General features: G+C 50.3%; 1 protein-coding gene across 1 annotated transcript; it reads left to right on the forward strand.

The window, feature by feature from the left end:
* The first annotated feature begins 257 nt into the window (after positions 1 to 257).
* Positions 258 to 16412, forward strand: nab1b (NGFI-A binding protein 1b (EGR1 binding protein 1)). Its single transcript, XM_023814854.2, has 8 exons — positions 258 to 606; positions 4629 to 5386; positions 5826 to 5959; positions 7121 to 7172; positions 10119 to 10241; positions 11499 to 11652; positions 13175 to 13312; positions 13737 to 16412. Exons 2-8 carry the CDS (start codon positions 4631 to 4633, stop codon positions 13817 to 13819), a joined length of 1440 nt encoding a protein of 479 aa, XP_023670622.1. The 5' UTR covers positions 258 to 606; positions 4629 to 4630; the 3' UTR covers positions 13820 to 16412.

Genomic DNA, 16412 nt, shown 5'->3' on the forward strand with positions numbered 1-16412 from the left:
CAAATAACAGTAACGATATACGCGAACACCGAGACAACTGGCGTCATTATTTTGATATTAATTGCTCGGTGTGTTGCATTTAGGGTAAGGTCAGTAGGGTTTTTTTCTGAGACGTGGCAGAATGCCTGCGCTCGGCCCCGGCTCCCCGCTGGCCGCCGGTGCGATGTGATGCTTGGTATTCCATGCAGCGGCCTCCCACGCTACGCAGCCGCCCACGCCAGGATCTGCGTCACGCAGGCGCGTGGGAGTGCGCGAGCAATGTAGCAAGAGCGGAATATCCCAAATCTAGCGGCAGGGGAGGAGGGGGAAACCAACAGCTCCCGGGCCCTTTTTTACTCAACCTCTTAACGCCGAAGTCGGGCTACACAGTGCGAAGGGCAAGCGAGAGAGTGCGGGTATTAACGTTTGAATGCGCTTCTTTGCGCTCATCACTGGGACCCGTGTGCGTAGACGACACTCCTCCTCCCCCACCCCTTTCCAGCAGGACGTCTGGAGAAGCGTCCTGACAGTGACAGGGCGATCGGCAATAACTTCTGGCTGGACACGTGAAACGCAATAATCCCATAAAGGCAAAGGAAATTGCCGGGAGGAGAATAAGAGATAAAGGTACGTGCTTAATTGTGCATATATGAAATAGAAACAAACATACTCCGGTTGTCTTCTTTAAGGAGCTGTCGGTGCTTGCGTGTCTGACCCGTACATGGGTAATGTTTTTTTGAGTTATTGCGCTCCATGTGCTAGGTACTTCTCGGTTAGATGAGTGAAGCGTTGTCCGTCTTGCTTGGAAGAACGGGACGTATTGCGATCGTGTGGGTGAGTCCCAGTGATATCCAGAAAGCTGGAAAAGCGCCGGTGGGCGTCGCGCAGCAGCTGTGTAAAGAAAGCATTAAATGATGCAGTCTTTGCTTTTCCCCTTTCTTCACTTTCTCCCTCGTGTCCCTTTTCACTTTATTGTAGCCTGACTTGTATTAATTCACAATATGTAGTCTGAAGTGCACGGTTTATTCTAAATATCTAGGGGGGTGTGCATACGTGAAGCGTTTGCGAAACTTCGTAATTGCTGAATAATAATTAATCAGAAGTAAGTTTTGAAAATGCAATATATCCGACCTGTTACTAACTGAAAGGTGGACATGTTTTTGGATTGGAGTATCGTATATAATTCACTGATTCTAGTCAGTCAGCTCAAATAAAACTTGCAGATGCTCCAGTCTGAGTATGGCTGTAAATGTGCTGTGTGAATTATACGGCACAGATTAATATAAAATGCTTTTTGTACTGTACGTCCAGGATTAAAACAAACTGGAGTGGTCTGTTGCTGCCTTCTGAGCAACTGAAGCTCTTCCCTTTGTGGCCCTCTTCATAAACTGGGATAACATATCATTCTACTACAACGGGGGAACGGTTTTTGTTGTTTTTTTTACATCAGTGTCTTATCTCACCAGTTACGGTGCACTTTCGGCATTGAACATACCTTTTAAAGAAAATGCATGAATATTCTGCAGCTACTCTAATAATCACAGATGAACGGTCGGAGTAGTAAATCTATACGGATGTGAGTGAGTGTTATGTGACCCCTTAATGGTGACACGATGTCGATCATAAACACAGAAATCAGATATTTGTAATATTAGTGCGTAGCCGTGTTATGCACCGCTGGCTGACAATGATCATGGGAAGAAAAATGATTAAACCTCAAAAAATTGCTAGTGAACTTACTGTCATACAGAAACTGTATGTTACGATTCGTGTTTATATTCAGGTACGAAATGAATAATGATGCATAGACATATGTCTTTAGTTTGGCTGATATTATCTTTGTAATATATTTGGCTTTGCATTACCCGCACCCTATATAAAGCTAATACTTGGGCTTAAAAGTAATATAGACAGATTTCTTAGAGATCAGAGTACGGCCAGTTTGCATATACTTTTGAGTTTAACTTCAAAGATGCCCAGTTCTGCTATCGCGGCTTTGCCACACTTCTGTAAAACGTGGTCTATACTACGACTGAGTATAAGAGTTCCTGAGTAACTTTAATGCGAGGCAACTCAATTGAAAATCAGCATCTGGTTCATTTTAAATATCTTTCCCGTTTCTGTCGTGTCTCTATTGCTTAAGTGTGTTTTATCTTTCCCGTCTCTCGCTTCCCATTCATCGATCTGCAGCCTTATCTCCGGTAAGACGATTCTTTGCAAGGTGAGCAGTGACGTGCACTTATCAAGAAGCAAAGTGATATTTCTAGTGTAGAAAAGTAACAATCTGACGTGGGCCTCTTATAAGGGACAGGAGAAGCCCACAGTTCCGTTATAATCCCCCTTCAACATCATGCTGAGACAATGAAGTTGAATCGATTCTGAGACAATAATCCCATATGATGGTTTACTTATTGGAAAGCAGACTCATCTACTTATACATTATGTGCGATGACGATTTCGTTATTTCCTCGGTCCCAGGATGAGTTGGGAGTCTTCGTGGTTTGTGTGTATATATCTCTCAGCGCCTTTCTTATTACTGCAATCACCTTTCGTGTAATTTCGATTCAAGAACGACGACTCTCTCTGTTATGTAAGGCGCCCGCTTTCGTTTTCCGTCAGGCAGCCGCGGTTCTAGCGCCGTCGCCGGGCCGCTGAGTACGATCGCCGGCGTCGCGATCTCTGGCTTTCGTGCGCGGGCGTCCGGACCTTGACAACGGGTGCCTGCGATGACAAGGCCGATCGTAGGGGGGAGTCAGACCCGGGAAAACCGAGTCCAGGGCTGATGGCATGTTTACAAACAAGAGAAGACAAAATATCTTTTTTTTGATGGATGAAGCCTGGAGCATAATGAAGATCGCCATCGGTTTCTTGGTGCAACATCTGGCAAGCCTATCCAAATAAAGAAAACGATGTTAAATAAAGAAAGATTGTAGTATACTTTGCTATACCTCTCTTTTTCACCTGAGGACGTACTCCACTATGCAAGTAGCATTCATGTCACACTGGTGAACCGGTACAGAAACAGTTTGAACTGTCTAGCAAACTCAGGGATGCCAGTTCAGGTCATTAGATCTAAATTCAGTTCTAAGATTTAGGCCTGCAGCCTTTACATTTATTTACATTTACTTTTGTCCAAAGCTGCGTAGGCAGTAGGGTCAGCCAGCATCCAGTACCCCTAGAGCAGTTGGCGTTAAGGTCTATGCTCAAAGGTACTGCGATATGACTCCTCTACTAGCTATGGGATTCAAACCCATGACCTTCCACACAAGAGCACTGATTCCTAACCTGGGCGTTTCCTGGGAACCATTCCCCAGCAGCCCTGTCGAAGCAAGCATATCCTGCACAGTTCTTGTGTGGCTGGCGGGGGAAGGGCTGGCTGTGGGCCTCATCACTGTCAGGTACAGCTTGCCTGACAGTGCCGGCGTGGGAGGCTGTCACGCCGGTCCATGAAATCCCCCCACATTGTGACCGCTGCAGCCCCCGGACGGGGAACCGCCAGGACACCCCCTGCCGGTACTACTCACAGCCAATTAGAGGGCTTACGTGTCTTTATTTATGTCAGTCTGCAGATGGTTCCTTCGTGGTTCCTTCACTTCTGTTGCGGGAATGTGCACAGGGAATGTTTCACCTTTTTTATGGATTTAGGCGTGTAAAACGGCCTCAGTAGGTGCCCGAAGTCGATCAAATTACAAATAAACACATTCAGGGCAGTGAGACTCTTCAGAAATGAAATCTCCTTTGGCGTTTTTTGGCTGCACGCTCTGATCTGTGGTAGGAGCACAGCGGCTGGTGACCGTCAGCTTCACATGAGGGTATGCCCGCCACACCACATGGCGCCCACCCTTCTGCCTCTTGACATTTTGCTCCAGACTAGAGATGCCTCCCTGGTCTGTCAATCGCCACGGTAACCCCAGGGACCCCCGTCACGCCGCTATATCTCATTCTAAGGAGCAGGGGGGGATTTTGTGTTAGAAAATGTCACAGTAAGGTGATGCACCATTGGAAATGCGCCTAGGGGCAGAAAATTATGGCGGGAAAAACACAACAAGGGGGGGGGGGGACTATTTGTAGCATTTAGAAATTCAGAACTGCCTAAATTAGGGGGAGGGAAGTAAACTTACCATAAGCTTAACAAACAGCCTGCAGTTGTGCACAGATGAAATACACCGAGGGAAGATTAAAAAAAAAAAATCATGGAAATAATGGGCTTCGTCTTCCCGGAGAGGCACCCCACCTTCCTAATCCTGCACCCCCCCCCCCCCACCCCATCTCCCCACCCGCCCCCGTTTCCTTATCCCGCTTCTCCTTACGGGCTGCGTCTGGCAGAAAGATATCGGCTTGCCGGGATCAGGGAACAATTCCGGTGCACAGGAGTGGTGCCGAATGGGCCCGCCCACGCTCGCTGCAGAGGTGGAGTGTGGTATGTGTCTCTCCCAGCAACCGGCCCGGCGCTCTGACAGGGGCTCTTATTCTCCGTGCTCCGGCAGGATGGGGGCGCGCTCCGCTAATAGGCCACCCCTCCCTCCCTCTTTCTCTCTCTTTTTCTCTCTCCCTCCCTCCCTGTCTCTCTCTCTCCTCCTCCCTCCTTCTCGTCTTTCCTCCTTGCCGGGTTTCCCTTGTCTATCTCACTGGCCCTCTGTCCCACGCAGGTATGGCAGCAGCAACTATACCCAGGACCCTCGGGGAGCTGCAGCTCTACCGCATCCTGCAGAGGGCCAACCTGCTGTGCTACTACGAGGCCTTCATCCAGCAGGGCGGCGACGACGTGCAGCAGCTGTGCGAAGCTGGCGAGGACGAGTTCCTGGAGATCATGGCGCTGGTGGGCATGGCTAGCAAGCCGCTGCACGTGCGGCGCCTGCAGAAGGCACTGCGCGACTGGGTCACCAACCCAGCGCTCTTCAACCAGCCGCTGGCATCGCTGCCCGTCTGCAGCATCCCTGTCTATAAGCTGCCCGAGGGCTCACCGCACGCCAAGGTGCCCAAGTGCGCGGCGGTCGGTGGCGCTGACGTGGGCAAGCCGGACGCCGCCGGCACGTCGCCCCTGCAGGGTGGCAGTGAACCCCGCTTCTGGGCTAGCTCTGGTGGTGACAGCGAGCCCAGCCTGTCCCCGGCGGAACAGGGCTCGCCGGCCTCCCCGCGCGACGGCCTGGAGGCGCTGGATGCGGCGGCCGTGCGCTCGGTGGCGGAGTGTGTGGAGCGCATGGTGCAGGCGCTGCCCCGCAGTGATGCCACTGCCGACATCAGGGAACAGCTCAAGTGCAACAAGAAGCTGGCCAAGATGATTGGGCACATCTTTGACATGGCCGAGGAGGACCCGCGTCGTGAGGAGGAGGTGCGCAAGTACAGCGCCATCTACGGGCGCTTTGACTCCAAGCGCAAGGATGGCAAGCACCTGACGTTGCACGAGGTACACCAGCAGTCCGGGTAGTGGGTTCGAGAGAGAAAACAAATGAATGTATGAATGAGTGAGTCAGGAAAAGAGTCAGCGGGTAAGCAAGTGAGTGAGTGAGTAAACAGGAGCGAATGAATGAGTCAGTGAATGAGTGAGTGATTAAACGGATGAGTGAGTGGTGTGAGCAAATGAATGAGTTAGGGAATCAGTGAGTGAATGGGTAATGTGTGATGTGTGATTAAATGAGTGAGTGAGTGAGTGAGTGAGGGAATGAGTGAGTGAGTGAGTGAGTGAGGAAGGGTGCCATCAAAGGTGAGCATGTGGTTCTGACCCAGGATGACTGTGTAGCATGATACCTGTGGCAGTGTCAGGGTTCTGTGAAGACTCACCAATTCAGCAAGACACCAAACCCTAGGGGCACATTTCTGACCCCCAGCCTCCCCCCTCCCCACAGCTGACCGTGAACGAAGCGGCTGCGCAGTTGTGCATGCGGGACATGGTGCTGCTGACGCGCAGAGACGAGCTCTTCGGGCTGGCACGCCAGATCTCCCGCGAGGTCACCTACAAGTACACCTACCGCACCAGCAAGTAAGCTCTGCCCCCCCAGCCTGACCCCGCCACCCAGTACCTCCCCACCCTTGAGATCGTGCTCATGTCATGTCCACATCCTTTGATTTTCCGATGTCTCATGCCAGTAAATACGTGGCAAAGGTTTGTTTTTCCGTTGCCTCTCTAGTGGAACAAACTGTGACAGCCGATAATGAGGCATGAAGGATCTAGAACAGAGAACGGGGTCTCCGGTCAAACCGCTCTGACAGCAATCCTCCTGTAGCCAACAGATAGTCAGTAAATCACTTACAAACGTTCCTCTTCTGAGACAATAATAATGGCATAATTGTTTCAAGTGCTTAAGTTTGCATTGTTCTAGTACCAGTTGCTTTTCTCTGTCAAAGGTGATTCATTTGAATCGCACCTGGACTCCTCGGTCTGAAACAAATTGTCTCTCAAGTTTGGGCCTCTGTTTCGTTTCATTATTTTGCACCCATTTTATTATTGCACCCCCATACAGTTTCATTCAGAAAAAAATGTTCTTTTAGTGTTCTTTTTTTTTTGGGAGATTTTCTGTGAAAGTACTTACCACTAGAGAGACTGGTCATTTCTGCAGTACTGGTCCTCTGTGGCTTTTCCATGCTCCGTCACCTGAGGGCAAAAAAGGACCCAACTACCCCCGTTTCTGCCACAGCACTCAGCCATTAAGATATCTCATGGTAAAACTTTTTTTTTTTTTTGAAAGCCAGAGGAATCTTCTAGTAGAAAAGCTAAACATAGCAGCTGAAACATGATGTGAAAAGCTGAGTTGAGTTCTGCTCATGGTCCATTTCTAAGCCCGCTCCTGTGGTATTTCAGGTTGCTTCTGGGGCACCAGCACCATGAGCGGTGGGTAACGTTTGAGTCGCCACCCTCACAATAGTGATGCTGACCTGCTCCTTCCAGTGTTTTATGGCTTTACTGGCAGCCGATGTCTCTAAATTGCCATGGCTGGGTGTTGAGTGTTTTAGTCTTGGGATCATTCCTTTGGTTGTTGTTGTTTTCTTGCCGACTAGCGTGATGCGTCGTGCTTTATGATGACAGGGTTACGTGTTACGATGAGACGGACGAGGGTCTCATTGTGCACCTGTATCTGCCCCGTTTTATTTTCCTACTTGTTTCACCGACAGAGGATTAACAGTGAGTCTCTCTCTCCCGCAGATCTCGGTGCGGAGAAAAGGACGAACCCTCCCCTAAGAGGATAAAGACAGAGGTAGGTGGGCTGGGTCTTTTGTTCCGCAGTGTGTGGAGGGCATAACTTTGGTAGCACTGCTGTAGAAGCCTTTAGAAGTACAAGGAGGTTTGCTTAGTGCAAAGGGACACTTTGAGCATTTGGTCCAGATCTAATCTTTCAGTGGTTGTAGAAGCCCTCGGCAACCCCATTCGTTATGCATTTCGGCCTCCTGGTTGCAATTGACAGGCATGACCGAACCTTCCGGAAGCGCATGGCACCCAAACCGGAGGTGTTGGACACTCGTGACCGCAAAAGCTACTGTGTTTGGTCGGGGGTTCTCCAATGGTGGGGTCTTAGGGGCCCGTTGGCAAAAAACGTTTAAGTGCAAGAGGAAAACAGCGGAAGTGGATGTTGAAGGATGCGGGGCAGGGCAGGGTAGGGTGGGGATGACCTTTGTTGTTTGAATAGCTGCTTCTCATCGGCCCCGGGGTACGTGGGCGGGGTGACTGGGAGGACGTCCCCCAAGGCAGCCTGTGTACAGGGAGGTGGAGTGCTTCTCCCTTCTCCAGCGGGATGGAAGGCTGTAGGCCTCACAGGACGTGACGTGGTATCTCCACACCCTGCCATGGCTTATGGGGTGGCTCACCTGACCAGTTATTATGTCTTTGATATGATCCGTGGAGCTTTATCTGCTCTGCATCACGCTTGATGTTCCTCCTGTGAAGAAGCCTTTTGTCTTCATGTTGTTGCTGGCAGTTGTCCGCTGACCCTCTTCACTGGCAACATATTTGAGTGGCTGCCAGACATCTGATCTGTGTCTTCTGGAAACTCCCTCCGTCCCACGGTCGCTGTCCAGACCCCACGGACGACCCGGGGCGAGCTGGGGTTCACGACACCCCCCACCCCACCCCCAGTCACTCTGACGCAGACGCGAGGCGGTTGGAAACTTTGGTTTTCTTCTTAACCACGCAAGCCTGTGTGGCCGCTTTATTAAGTGATAAACGCCCAGTGCCCCCCCCCCCCCCCCCCACAGTTTTTCGAGTGTGGCAGCCCTAACAAGCTTGAAGTTTTGCGTAGATCATCCTAATCGTTTATGCCACAGTCTCGCGCTACTATCCCTGCACTTCCATCAGTAAGGGTCTTTGACTTGTCATGAAGGTGGGCTGAATGTACATCCCCCATCAGGCCTCAGTGTCTATGCCCCTCCCTCCCCCCACCCCAGAAAAACCCCCCTCGCTCACATCATTAAGAATTAGCCGCCCACCCACGTTCATGGCGATAAGCTTGACTGAGATCAATCACACGCCTACCCATAGTCCTGAGGTGCTTCTGACATCATCGGGTAGGCGTGCTTGGAATCACCCACGCCCATACTCAGCAGCCATGAAAGGCACTGCCGCTGGGAGATTGCACGCCCGCTTACGCACAAGAGTGAGCTGCCGGACGCCCGCCCGCTTACGCTAGTGCCACCAGGGGGCGGGGACAAGACAGGGGAAGCAATGGCCGGGGGCACCGGCTCAAGGGCGTGGCCCTGTGACGCCAACGCCCCCTTGACGGGCCCGACCAGTCCCCAAGGGCTGCTAATGTGAGCACAGGTCCTTTTGTTTACCGGTACCTTCCATCTGACTCATCCCTGCTGCACGCATTAATGTTAAACTTTGAGGTCCTTGCTGCCATCCTTCTGGGCTTTGTGATGCGTTGGCGGTTAAAGTGGCGTTAAATGTCAAGCGTAAGGAAGGCACAGAGCCCAGGGGACGTGGCCAAGGGCGGAGGACTGAAATCCCTGGCTTAACGTGCATGAAGTGAGTGCGGTCACGCCCCTTTAAAAAAAGCGCCTTTCCCTTTGTACATGTCAGATGGATGGTCTGGGGCCTTTTTCCCATCTCTCTCGTCATGCTCTTCAATGTGGAAGTAGGTCAAGTCTGCGTTAGCGATCTGCAGGAGGCCTGATAGAGGGCGCTAGAGGTCAGGTCTGCGTTAGCGATCTGCAGGAGGCCTGATAGAGGGCGCTAGAGGTCAGGTCTGTGTTAGCGATCTGCAGGAGGCCTGATAGAGGGCGCTAGAGGTCAGGTCTGCATTAGCGATATGCAGGAGGCCTGATAGAGGGCGCTAGAGGTCAGGTCTGTGTTAGCGATCTGCAGGAGGCCTGATAGAGGGCGCTAGAGGTCAGGTCTGCGTTAGCGATCTGCAGGAGGCCTGATAGAGGGCGCTAGAGGTCAGGTCTGCGTTAGCGATCTGCAGGAGGCCTGATAGAGGGCGCTAGAGGTCAGGTCTGAGTTAGCAGGCTGCAGGAGGCCTGATAGAGGGCGCTAGAGGTCAGGTCTGTGTTAGCGATATGCAGGAGGCCTGATAGAGGGCGCTAGAGGTCAGGTCTGCGTTGGCGATCTGCAGGAGGCCTGATAGAGGGCGCTAGAGGTCAGGTCTGCGTTAGCAATATGCAGGAGGCCTGATAGAGGGCGCTAGAGGTCAGGTCTGCGTTAGCAATATGCAGGAGGCCTGATAGAGGGCGCTAGAGGTCAGGTCTGCGTTAGCGATCTGCAGGAGGCCTGATAGAGGGCGCTAGAGGTCAGGTCTGAGTTAGCAGGCTGCAGGAGGCCTGATAGAGGGCGCTAGAGGTCAGGTCTGTGTTAGCAATATTCAGGAGGCCTGATAGAGGGCGCTAGAGGTCAGGTCTGCTTTGGCGATCTGCAGGAGGCCTGATAGAGGGCGCTAGAGGTCAGGTCTGCGTTAGCAATATGCAGGAGGCCTGATAGAGGGCGCTAGAGGTCAGGTCTGTTAGCAGTCCGCAGAAGGTCTTACACATGGACACTAGAACTCGGGTCTGAGTTAGCAATCCACAGAAGGCTGCATAGAGGACTTTAGCAAAGGTCATGTCTGAATTAGTGAGCTGAAAGGCTTACGATGTCCCTAAGAATGTGACATGTAAGAGGTCTCCTTCATCTCTGCATGCTAATGTGCTAAGTGCCATTTCCTGTTTGTCCTCAGGAACAAGGCTTCTTTGATCTCCAGGAGGCGCTGCGTGCAATTCACATACGGCAGGAGACGCTGAGGGAGCAGCTGGCTCTTGCCAAGTCCAAAGGAGAGGAGGCTGTGGTGCGAAGCATCCAGGTACCTAAACTGCTCAGGTCCCCGGGGAAAGGCGTCCGTTCATCTGCCTGTCTGCTTGTTCCGGGGCCTCAGCCCAGCCGTGTTGCGGCGTGGCGCGCTGGGGCGGTCCACAGGGGCGCGTCCCTGTCCCCTGTGCCAGTCCCATCTGAGTCACAGATTAGGCCTGACGGGAAATAAGGGCTCAGAATAACTGGGGGCATGAGTCACCCCGGTGACGGGCAGCTGTAGGGGCTTAGCGGGGAGCGGGTCCCACCCCTCAGGCCCCCGCGGGTCCCCAAGCCGACAGCCTGCCATCAGCTGCTCATCTCAGAGCTGGGTGCGAATTAAGATCAGGGTGATGTGACAGCAGGAGACAGAGGCAGCTTTGAATCGAACGTGAGGGATTCTGGAGTGTAATATCTGTGTGGATGGGTGGGTTAGTGCCCGTGATCGATTCAAGTCCCATGGTTGGTACGGTTTCACCATTGGGCCGCTGACCCCAAACCCCAGATTGCTCCAAGTGCAGGTTGTCCCTGATTTCACAAAAATGCCCGTTTTGGACAGAAACATCTGCTAAATAAATAAAAAATATGTAATTTCCCACCGATTTCCGGGCAGAGATTGATTTTGCTGCAATTACGGAATGTCTAATGATGCAGGACTCGTGGAGTTTTCCTCCTTGATCTTGATCAGACTAAACAGGAAGAAGTCGGTATGCTGAAATGAATCTTTCATGGCAGGAATTTAAACACGAGCAAGCAATGGCCCATCAAGGCCGTCCGAGGCCTAGATAATCAGCACAGGGGGTGCAGCAGCATATCGCGGTGTGTGGCTCTGTGCGTGTCCAGCATTGTGTGCGTATGTGGCGGTGGACCAGTCAGCCAGCAGTGGCCTGTATCGGCCTCAAACATTAGCACCGTCTGTCACATAGCCGGTGGAGAGACAGACACTTCGTGTGGCCCTTTGTCTGAGAGGATCTCCCTGTGGAGACATAGGGGATATGACAGCGAGAGGCCGGACGTGTTAAACCAGAAGTTCTCAGCTGACCTAGCTTGAGGATCCAAAATGTTCCTAAATTAAGCATCAGTCAGATTTGTGGGAGGGGGGGCTGGTAATATATATACACTTTTTTATAGTTGGGAACCACCAGTACAGAAACACTGCCTTAAATCCGGTGTGTTTCATGGTGTAAACTGTCTGTGTGGGTGTGGCTCTCAGTGTGTGTGTGTCTGTGTTTCTAAGTGTGTGACCTCCATGCCCCCCCGCCTCCCCCCCCAGGTGCAGCTGGAGTGCCTCCTCTCCAGGCAGAAGGAGATGCTCCACGAGGAAGCAGCACAGGAGCGGCTGCAGGTGCTGGACTGGAGGCTGCCGACGCTGCCTTTCAAGCAGAGCAGCAACGGGCTCTCGGCGGAGAAGGGAGTCAGGCTGGCAGGTAGGGCCCTCCGCCACCCCCAGCCCACGTCAGCCGTCTCGAGAGGCGACCGTTAGCCGTCTGTCGTCACAGTTTTGGAAAAAGTGGCCACATTGGGCACTGGCAGTCATCCTGAAACAGGGGGTGGGGGCACGGCGTGGGCGTTGGAGGGAGCGCGCTGGCGGGGGCGGTTAGCGCCTTGCCGGCTGCCGCCTTCCTCTCTCTGCGCTTTCATTTCTGGGCCTGGCGACAGCTGTGCACAGTCTCTCGCGGTGGGTGGGAGGGCGCTGAGGGCGGCTCTCGCGTCCCATAATGCACCACGCAGAGTGAAAGTGCGCCAGGCGTGGAGCTGTCGATCTTGACGTGAATGGAGACCCCCCTCCCCCCCAACGCGTGACGCAGTAACTTTCGATGTTTTGGTCACACTTGGTCGAAAATGATATCACAGTGGTGTGTTTGCGCACTGCCATGTCAGACGGAAACATTCGGGACTAAACAGTACCACATGTCATTTTTGACTGATTGTCAATTTAATGGTTTGCGTGTTTTTGCACCTGCAAGGAGCAGATTATAAACAGGCAACTAAAACGCTGAAAAATTTTGTATAATTTTTCTTAGAAATAAAAAAGCAGCATCTTAAACATGAGAAAGATCTGGTGATTTTTCTCGATTTCAGCCATTACATCAGCAGAAGATGAGCTTTCAAATCCAGCGAGATTGTGAGCTTCTTAAGGTGGTCTGTTGATCCCTGTCAGACTCTGCACTGGTACCTGCTGTGCATCTGACGTCAGCCACCTTAAGCTTAGTGGTCGTTTGTGGCGGTCCGTCACCTGACGCCCCGCGGGAAAAGAACCCGCCTCGGGCTGCAGTAACAGAAGGCGGATCGGGCAGAAAGTGCCCTTGGCGCAGACCCGAATCCCGGATGCTGGCCGTCGTTCTGCTTTAGTACAGCTCGTCTGAGGGTTCTGGGACAGTGAGGCCCACTGACCCGGGGAATCATGCGTTTTCTGTGCCAACGCAACCCAGGTTTGGCACCTCTCCAGGGGCAGATCAGCGTTCTGGGTTCACCCAGAGTGTGCGCTTTGATGTGCGCGGGCCAGCAGTGCACCTGATGTGGTGCTTAAATAGCCGCATTACTCATTTGTCACTGTGTGTAGTGACACCTCACCAAGAAGTCATCATTAAGTGCCACCCAGGCATGTAATACCTACTAAATTCTCCCATAATGCCTTTCAGCAACTCAGCATGTGGTCAGTGCTGAAACTGTGGTGAGAGTGCCCCCCAACTTAAGCGAGGCGTTGTAGGGGGGGGGCACAGGGGGCAGCATCTGACTCTCCGTAGACTGGCGAGGGTGTCAGTGGCTGATTTTGGGCCCCATGAAGGTATATCATATTGGAGTCCCAACCCAGACCAATCCAATTGTGTTCCAATTTTTTTAGGATTCATCCTGGGGTTAGTGGCCTAAACAAACAGTTTATCAGTTGTACCTTTTGTTTGGGTGGGAAACAAAGGTAGTACTGCAGGTATATTCACATGTGTGCAGGAGCAGACCGACCGCTGAACCTGAGAGTGTCCGGCCAGAGGGCGGCCATAACGGATGGGGACACGCCTCTGGGCAAGCAGCTGGCCAATGAGCTCAAGAGGCATCACTTCAGCAGTGAGGGCAAGGCGGTGCTCACAGGTCAGCCTCTATTCCTGCTTCACACACACACACACACACACACAATCACAACATGACGACCTTAACGCCTAACCCAGCCCTAACCTTTAGTTTTTTGCTTGCACAGATCTTTGTGGGGACCTGAAAAATGTCAACAAAACTCCACAATGTCAAAAGAACTGGTTTCTATTACAATGTGGGGGGCATGTAGTCCCCACAGTGTAGTATAAACATAATACACACACACACACGCACACGCATACACTTGCACGTGTTCAGGGTGGGTCAGAAATCCCCAGTTGCTCAGAAAATCCCAGCATTGCCTTAACCACCCCCCCTCCACTGGTATTTATATATGGGAGAGAGGCCTTCCATTCTCATAGGGGGCAGCACATTACTACATACTGTCTTACATTATTACATTACATTTACTTTTGGATTTCAGAAAACGGCACTGACTTCTCACAGCAAGTTCTCAACCTCTCCGATAAGAAGACCATCAAGTCAGAGCCAGAAGACTCCAGATAGCGGCTCTCCCCTCGAGGCTGCCCCACCCCTCCAAGCTCCCCCTGGCCCACACCTGACCCCCGGCTGCGGCCCGTTCAGTCCGTCTGTCAGCGAAAAACTGAACAAGCCCAGCTACAGCAGAGCCTTAACGACCGACGGTGCCTCAAAGAGGAGAAGTGTGTTCATTCTCTATTGTCGTTTTCCGTTTGTTTTTTTCCGAAGCGCCTCGAACCCTTAGCTCTCGGGGAGGTTCCAGGGCCCGTGCTCCTGCCGATGGGACTACTTTTGGGGGGGCCTTCGACTGGCCCTCCCCCACCTCCCCCCCCCCGGTCTCATGACACGGGACCGCGGTGGTGTTGTTTGTACATATGATGTTCCACTAGAAAACTGTACATGATGTTATTTAATAATGTGCTCTGTATAGAAGCAGTACGTTTGTCCCTCGAACCCGGGGCTGACGGTGTTTGTGTGCCTGTTACGTGTGTCTGCTTGCCCTGCTGCACACAGCGCCCCTTCATGTGCACATGCAGAGACACCGGTTATTCCGATTTGTTAGGAAAGACAGTTATTGGCCTACAAAGACTGAGGGGCCCCAAGGAGATGCCTTCTAGTGGCACATTTAAGGTCACACAGACTTATGTGTTTTTCTGATGAAAGCTCTTCTGCAACCACGAGTACATTCAGTGTTTAAGTTGAGGTCACCGTTTCGATCCAGTGGCGGAAATGAAAGCGTCTGAAATGAAGGCTGACCGATGCTGATCATGTGACCAGCACGGCCCAGTGGTGACCCCTCAGTTCTGTGGCCTCCTAGAATAAGCACAACACACATCTCATCCCGATGTCTGTGTCCTTTACAGGAAGGAAGGTATCTTGATTAAGGGGAAATGTGATTTTTACAAAATCACATTGTTTTACTTACTGTTTTACTCATTTCTTTGGAAGGGGTCAGTTTTCTGAATTAATATGTACATAATCTGAAAATAACAGTACAACTGGATCAGTGAAGCAGGATTTTGTTATTTGCTCATTCCAACTAGTATTTACTGCATTGATTCTGATTCCAGTAGTATGTTTATGTTACTAGAGCAATACCAAATAGTTGTTGTGGAGAAAACTCAGTGAATGTTTCTGGTTGTCTTACCACTTAGATTGTTCTCATAACTATAGTTCTGTGTTGACTAGTGTAGTCATAGTCTTAGTTTGACTTATCTGCTAGTTTACCTGTGACTGATATGCACCGTTTTTTAAAAATCATTATTTAAAAGCCAATGTTTGTGCTGTTAGAGTAAGCATAAAAGAGTTCAGTGTTTTTTGTGAGTACATCACTTTTAGAGTCATCTTAGTGGTTCAGTGAGTGATATGATATAGTCGTAGAGGACCCAGTTTCTCAGTAACCTCGAGGGTTGTCGTGGAGCGTATTTTCAGGTTTCCCGCCTCACGTCACTTTCAATTGGAGCTTCTCAGCGTCTTTGTGCATTTATTTAAACGGCCATCGATACCTCCTTCCCTCAGTTGCTCCGAATGTTGTGTGCAGTAGTCACTTCGGAGCCGGTTTCGGGAAAATATCACAATTGTGTGACGATTTTTTTCAAGTTGTGTACAAATAGCAAACACTTCTTTTGAGTATGCAAATCTTTTCACTTCTTAAGTGCCATTTTGGGGGTGAGTCAAGGGGAAGAGATGCTGAATGAAAAGGAAAAAGCTCAGAATATGACCTGAGAAGTTATTTTGAAGACATTGGTGTGTCACCTGCTACGATATTTAGCTGAGCCCCAATGTGCTTTTTCATTCTGATTTTGCCTAATGTTTCTTAGCTAACAAAACAGTAAGAGAGTAAATATTTCTCTATAAAAATAGCCACCCCTGCAATTTACTGGTGGGTAAAATTATCCTCTGAGCATCCTGATAAAACGTTAAACTTATCATTTATCATAAAACTAGATCAGATTAGATCACGGCATATTTTAAGCCTACAGTAACTTACTGATTTGAAGTACTGAGGTGTTTATTGTATGAATAACATATTTGGCTAGTTTCGATCACACTCCTTCAGATACAAGACTTTGAAATGTTTGAAAACCCTCAAGTCATAAACAAAACCTTTGGAGTAGTTTAATAGAGAAAAAAAAAACATCCTTGTGTTTCCACAAACGATGCTAGATGCTTGAGATAAATCTCATGTAACATGTAGCCTGAAGTGACTTCCCTAAAGATTATACATCACTCTTTAGGCTGAAAGAAAGGTGATTAAGATAACACACTCTTTGTGTTTAAAACGTGGAACAAGCAATAGCAAGTTAAAAAATAAATCTCTCCTGAAAGAACCGTAAGCAATATGGGCAAGGATGTTCCCACAGCCCCTTACATTGTTGCGTCTTTCTTACTGTCCTCTGCCACCTTTGATACGGTTTTGTTTTTTCATCTCGCTTCAAAGTGTTTTTTGTTCTCTGTTGGAAAGCGATGAAAGCTGAACTGTAGGATAGTATAGTGTTTGTCGTTTGTAGAATTCCTATCTGTACTCGTCACTGTTATGCATATGTTGTTTTGTAAACACTAATATATTTAATTTGATATACAACATATGAACATTAAACTATATTTTTTTGAGATCTGA

Source organism: Paramormyrops kingsleyae, chromosome 16 (genome assembly GCF_048594095.1).
Source record: "Paramormyrops kingsleyae isolate MSU_618 chromosome 16, PKINGS_0.4, whole genome shotgun sequence".
In the NCBI taxonomy this organism is placed as follows: Eukaryota; Metazoa; Chordata; class Actinopteri; order Osteoglossiformes; family Mormyridae; genus Paramormyrops; species Paramormyrops kingsleyae.

Excerpts from the sequence above, each read along its gene's own strand:
- nab1b (XM_023814854.2), top strand. The coding sequence starts at position 4,631 with ATGGCAGCAGCAACTATACCCAGGACCCTCGGGGAGCTGCAGCTCTAC. Across the intron at positions 7,173-10,118 it reads CTAAGAGGATAAAGACAGAG|GAACAAGGCTTCTTTGATCT; the intron begins GTAGGTGGGCTG and ends GTTTGTCCTCAG. Across the intron at positions 11,653-13,174 it reads GAAGGGAGTCAGGCTGGCAG|GAGCAGACCGACCGCTGAAC; the intron begins GTAGGGCCCTCC and ends ACATGTGTGCAG.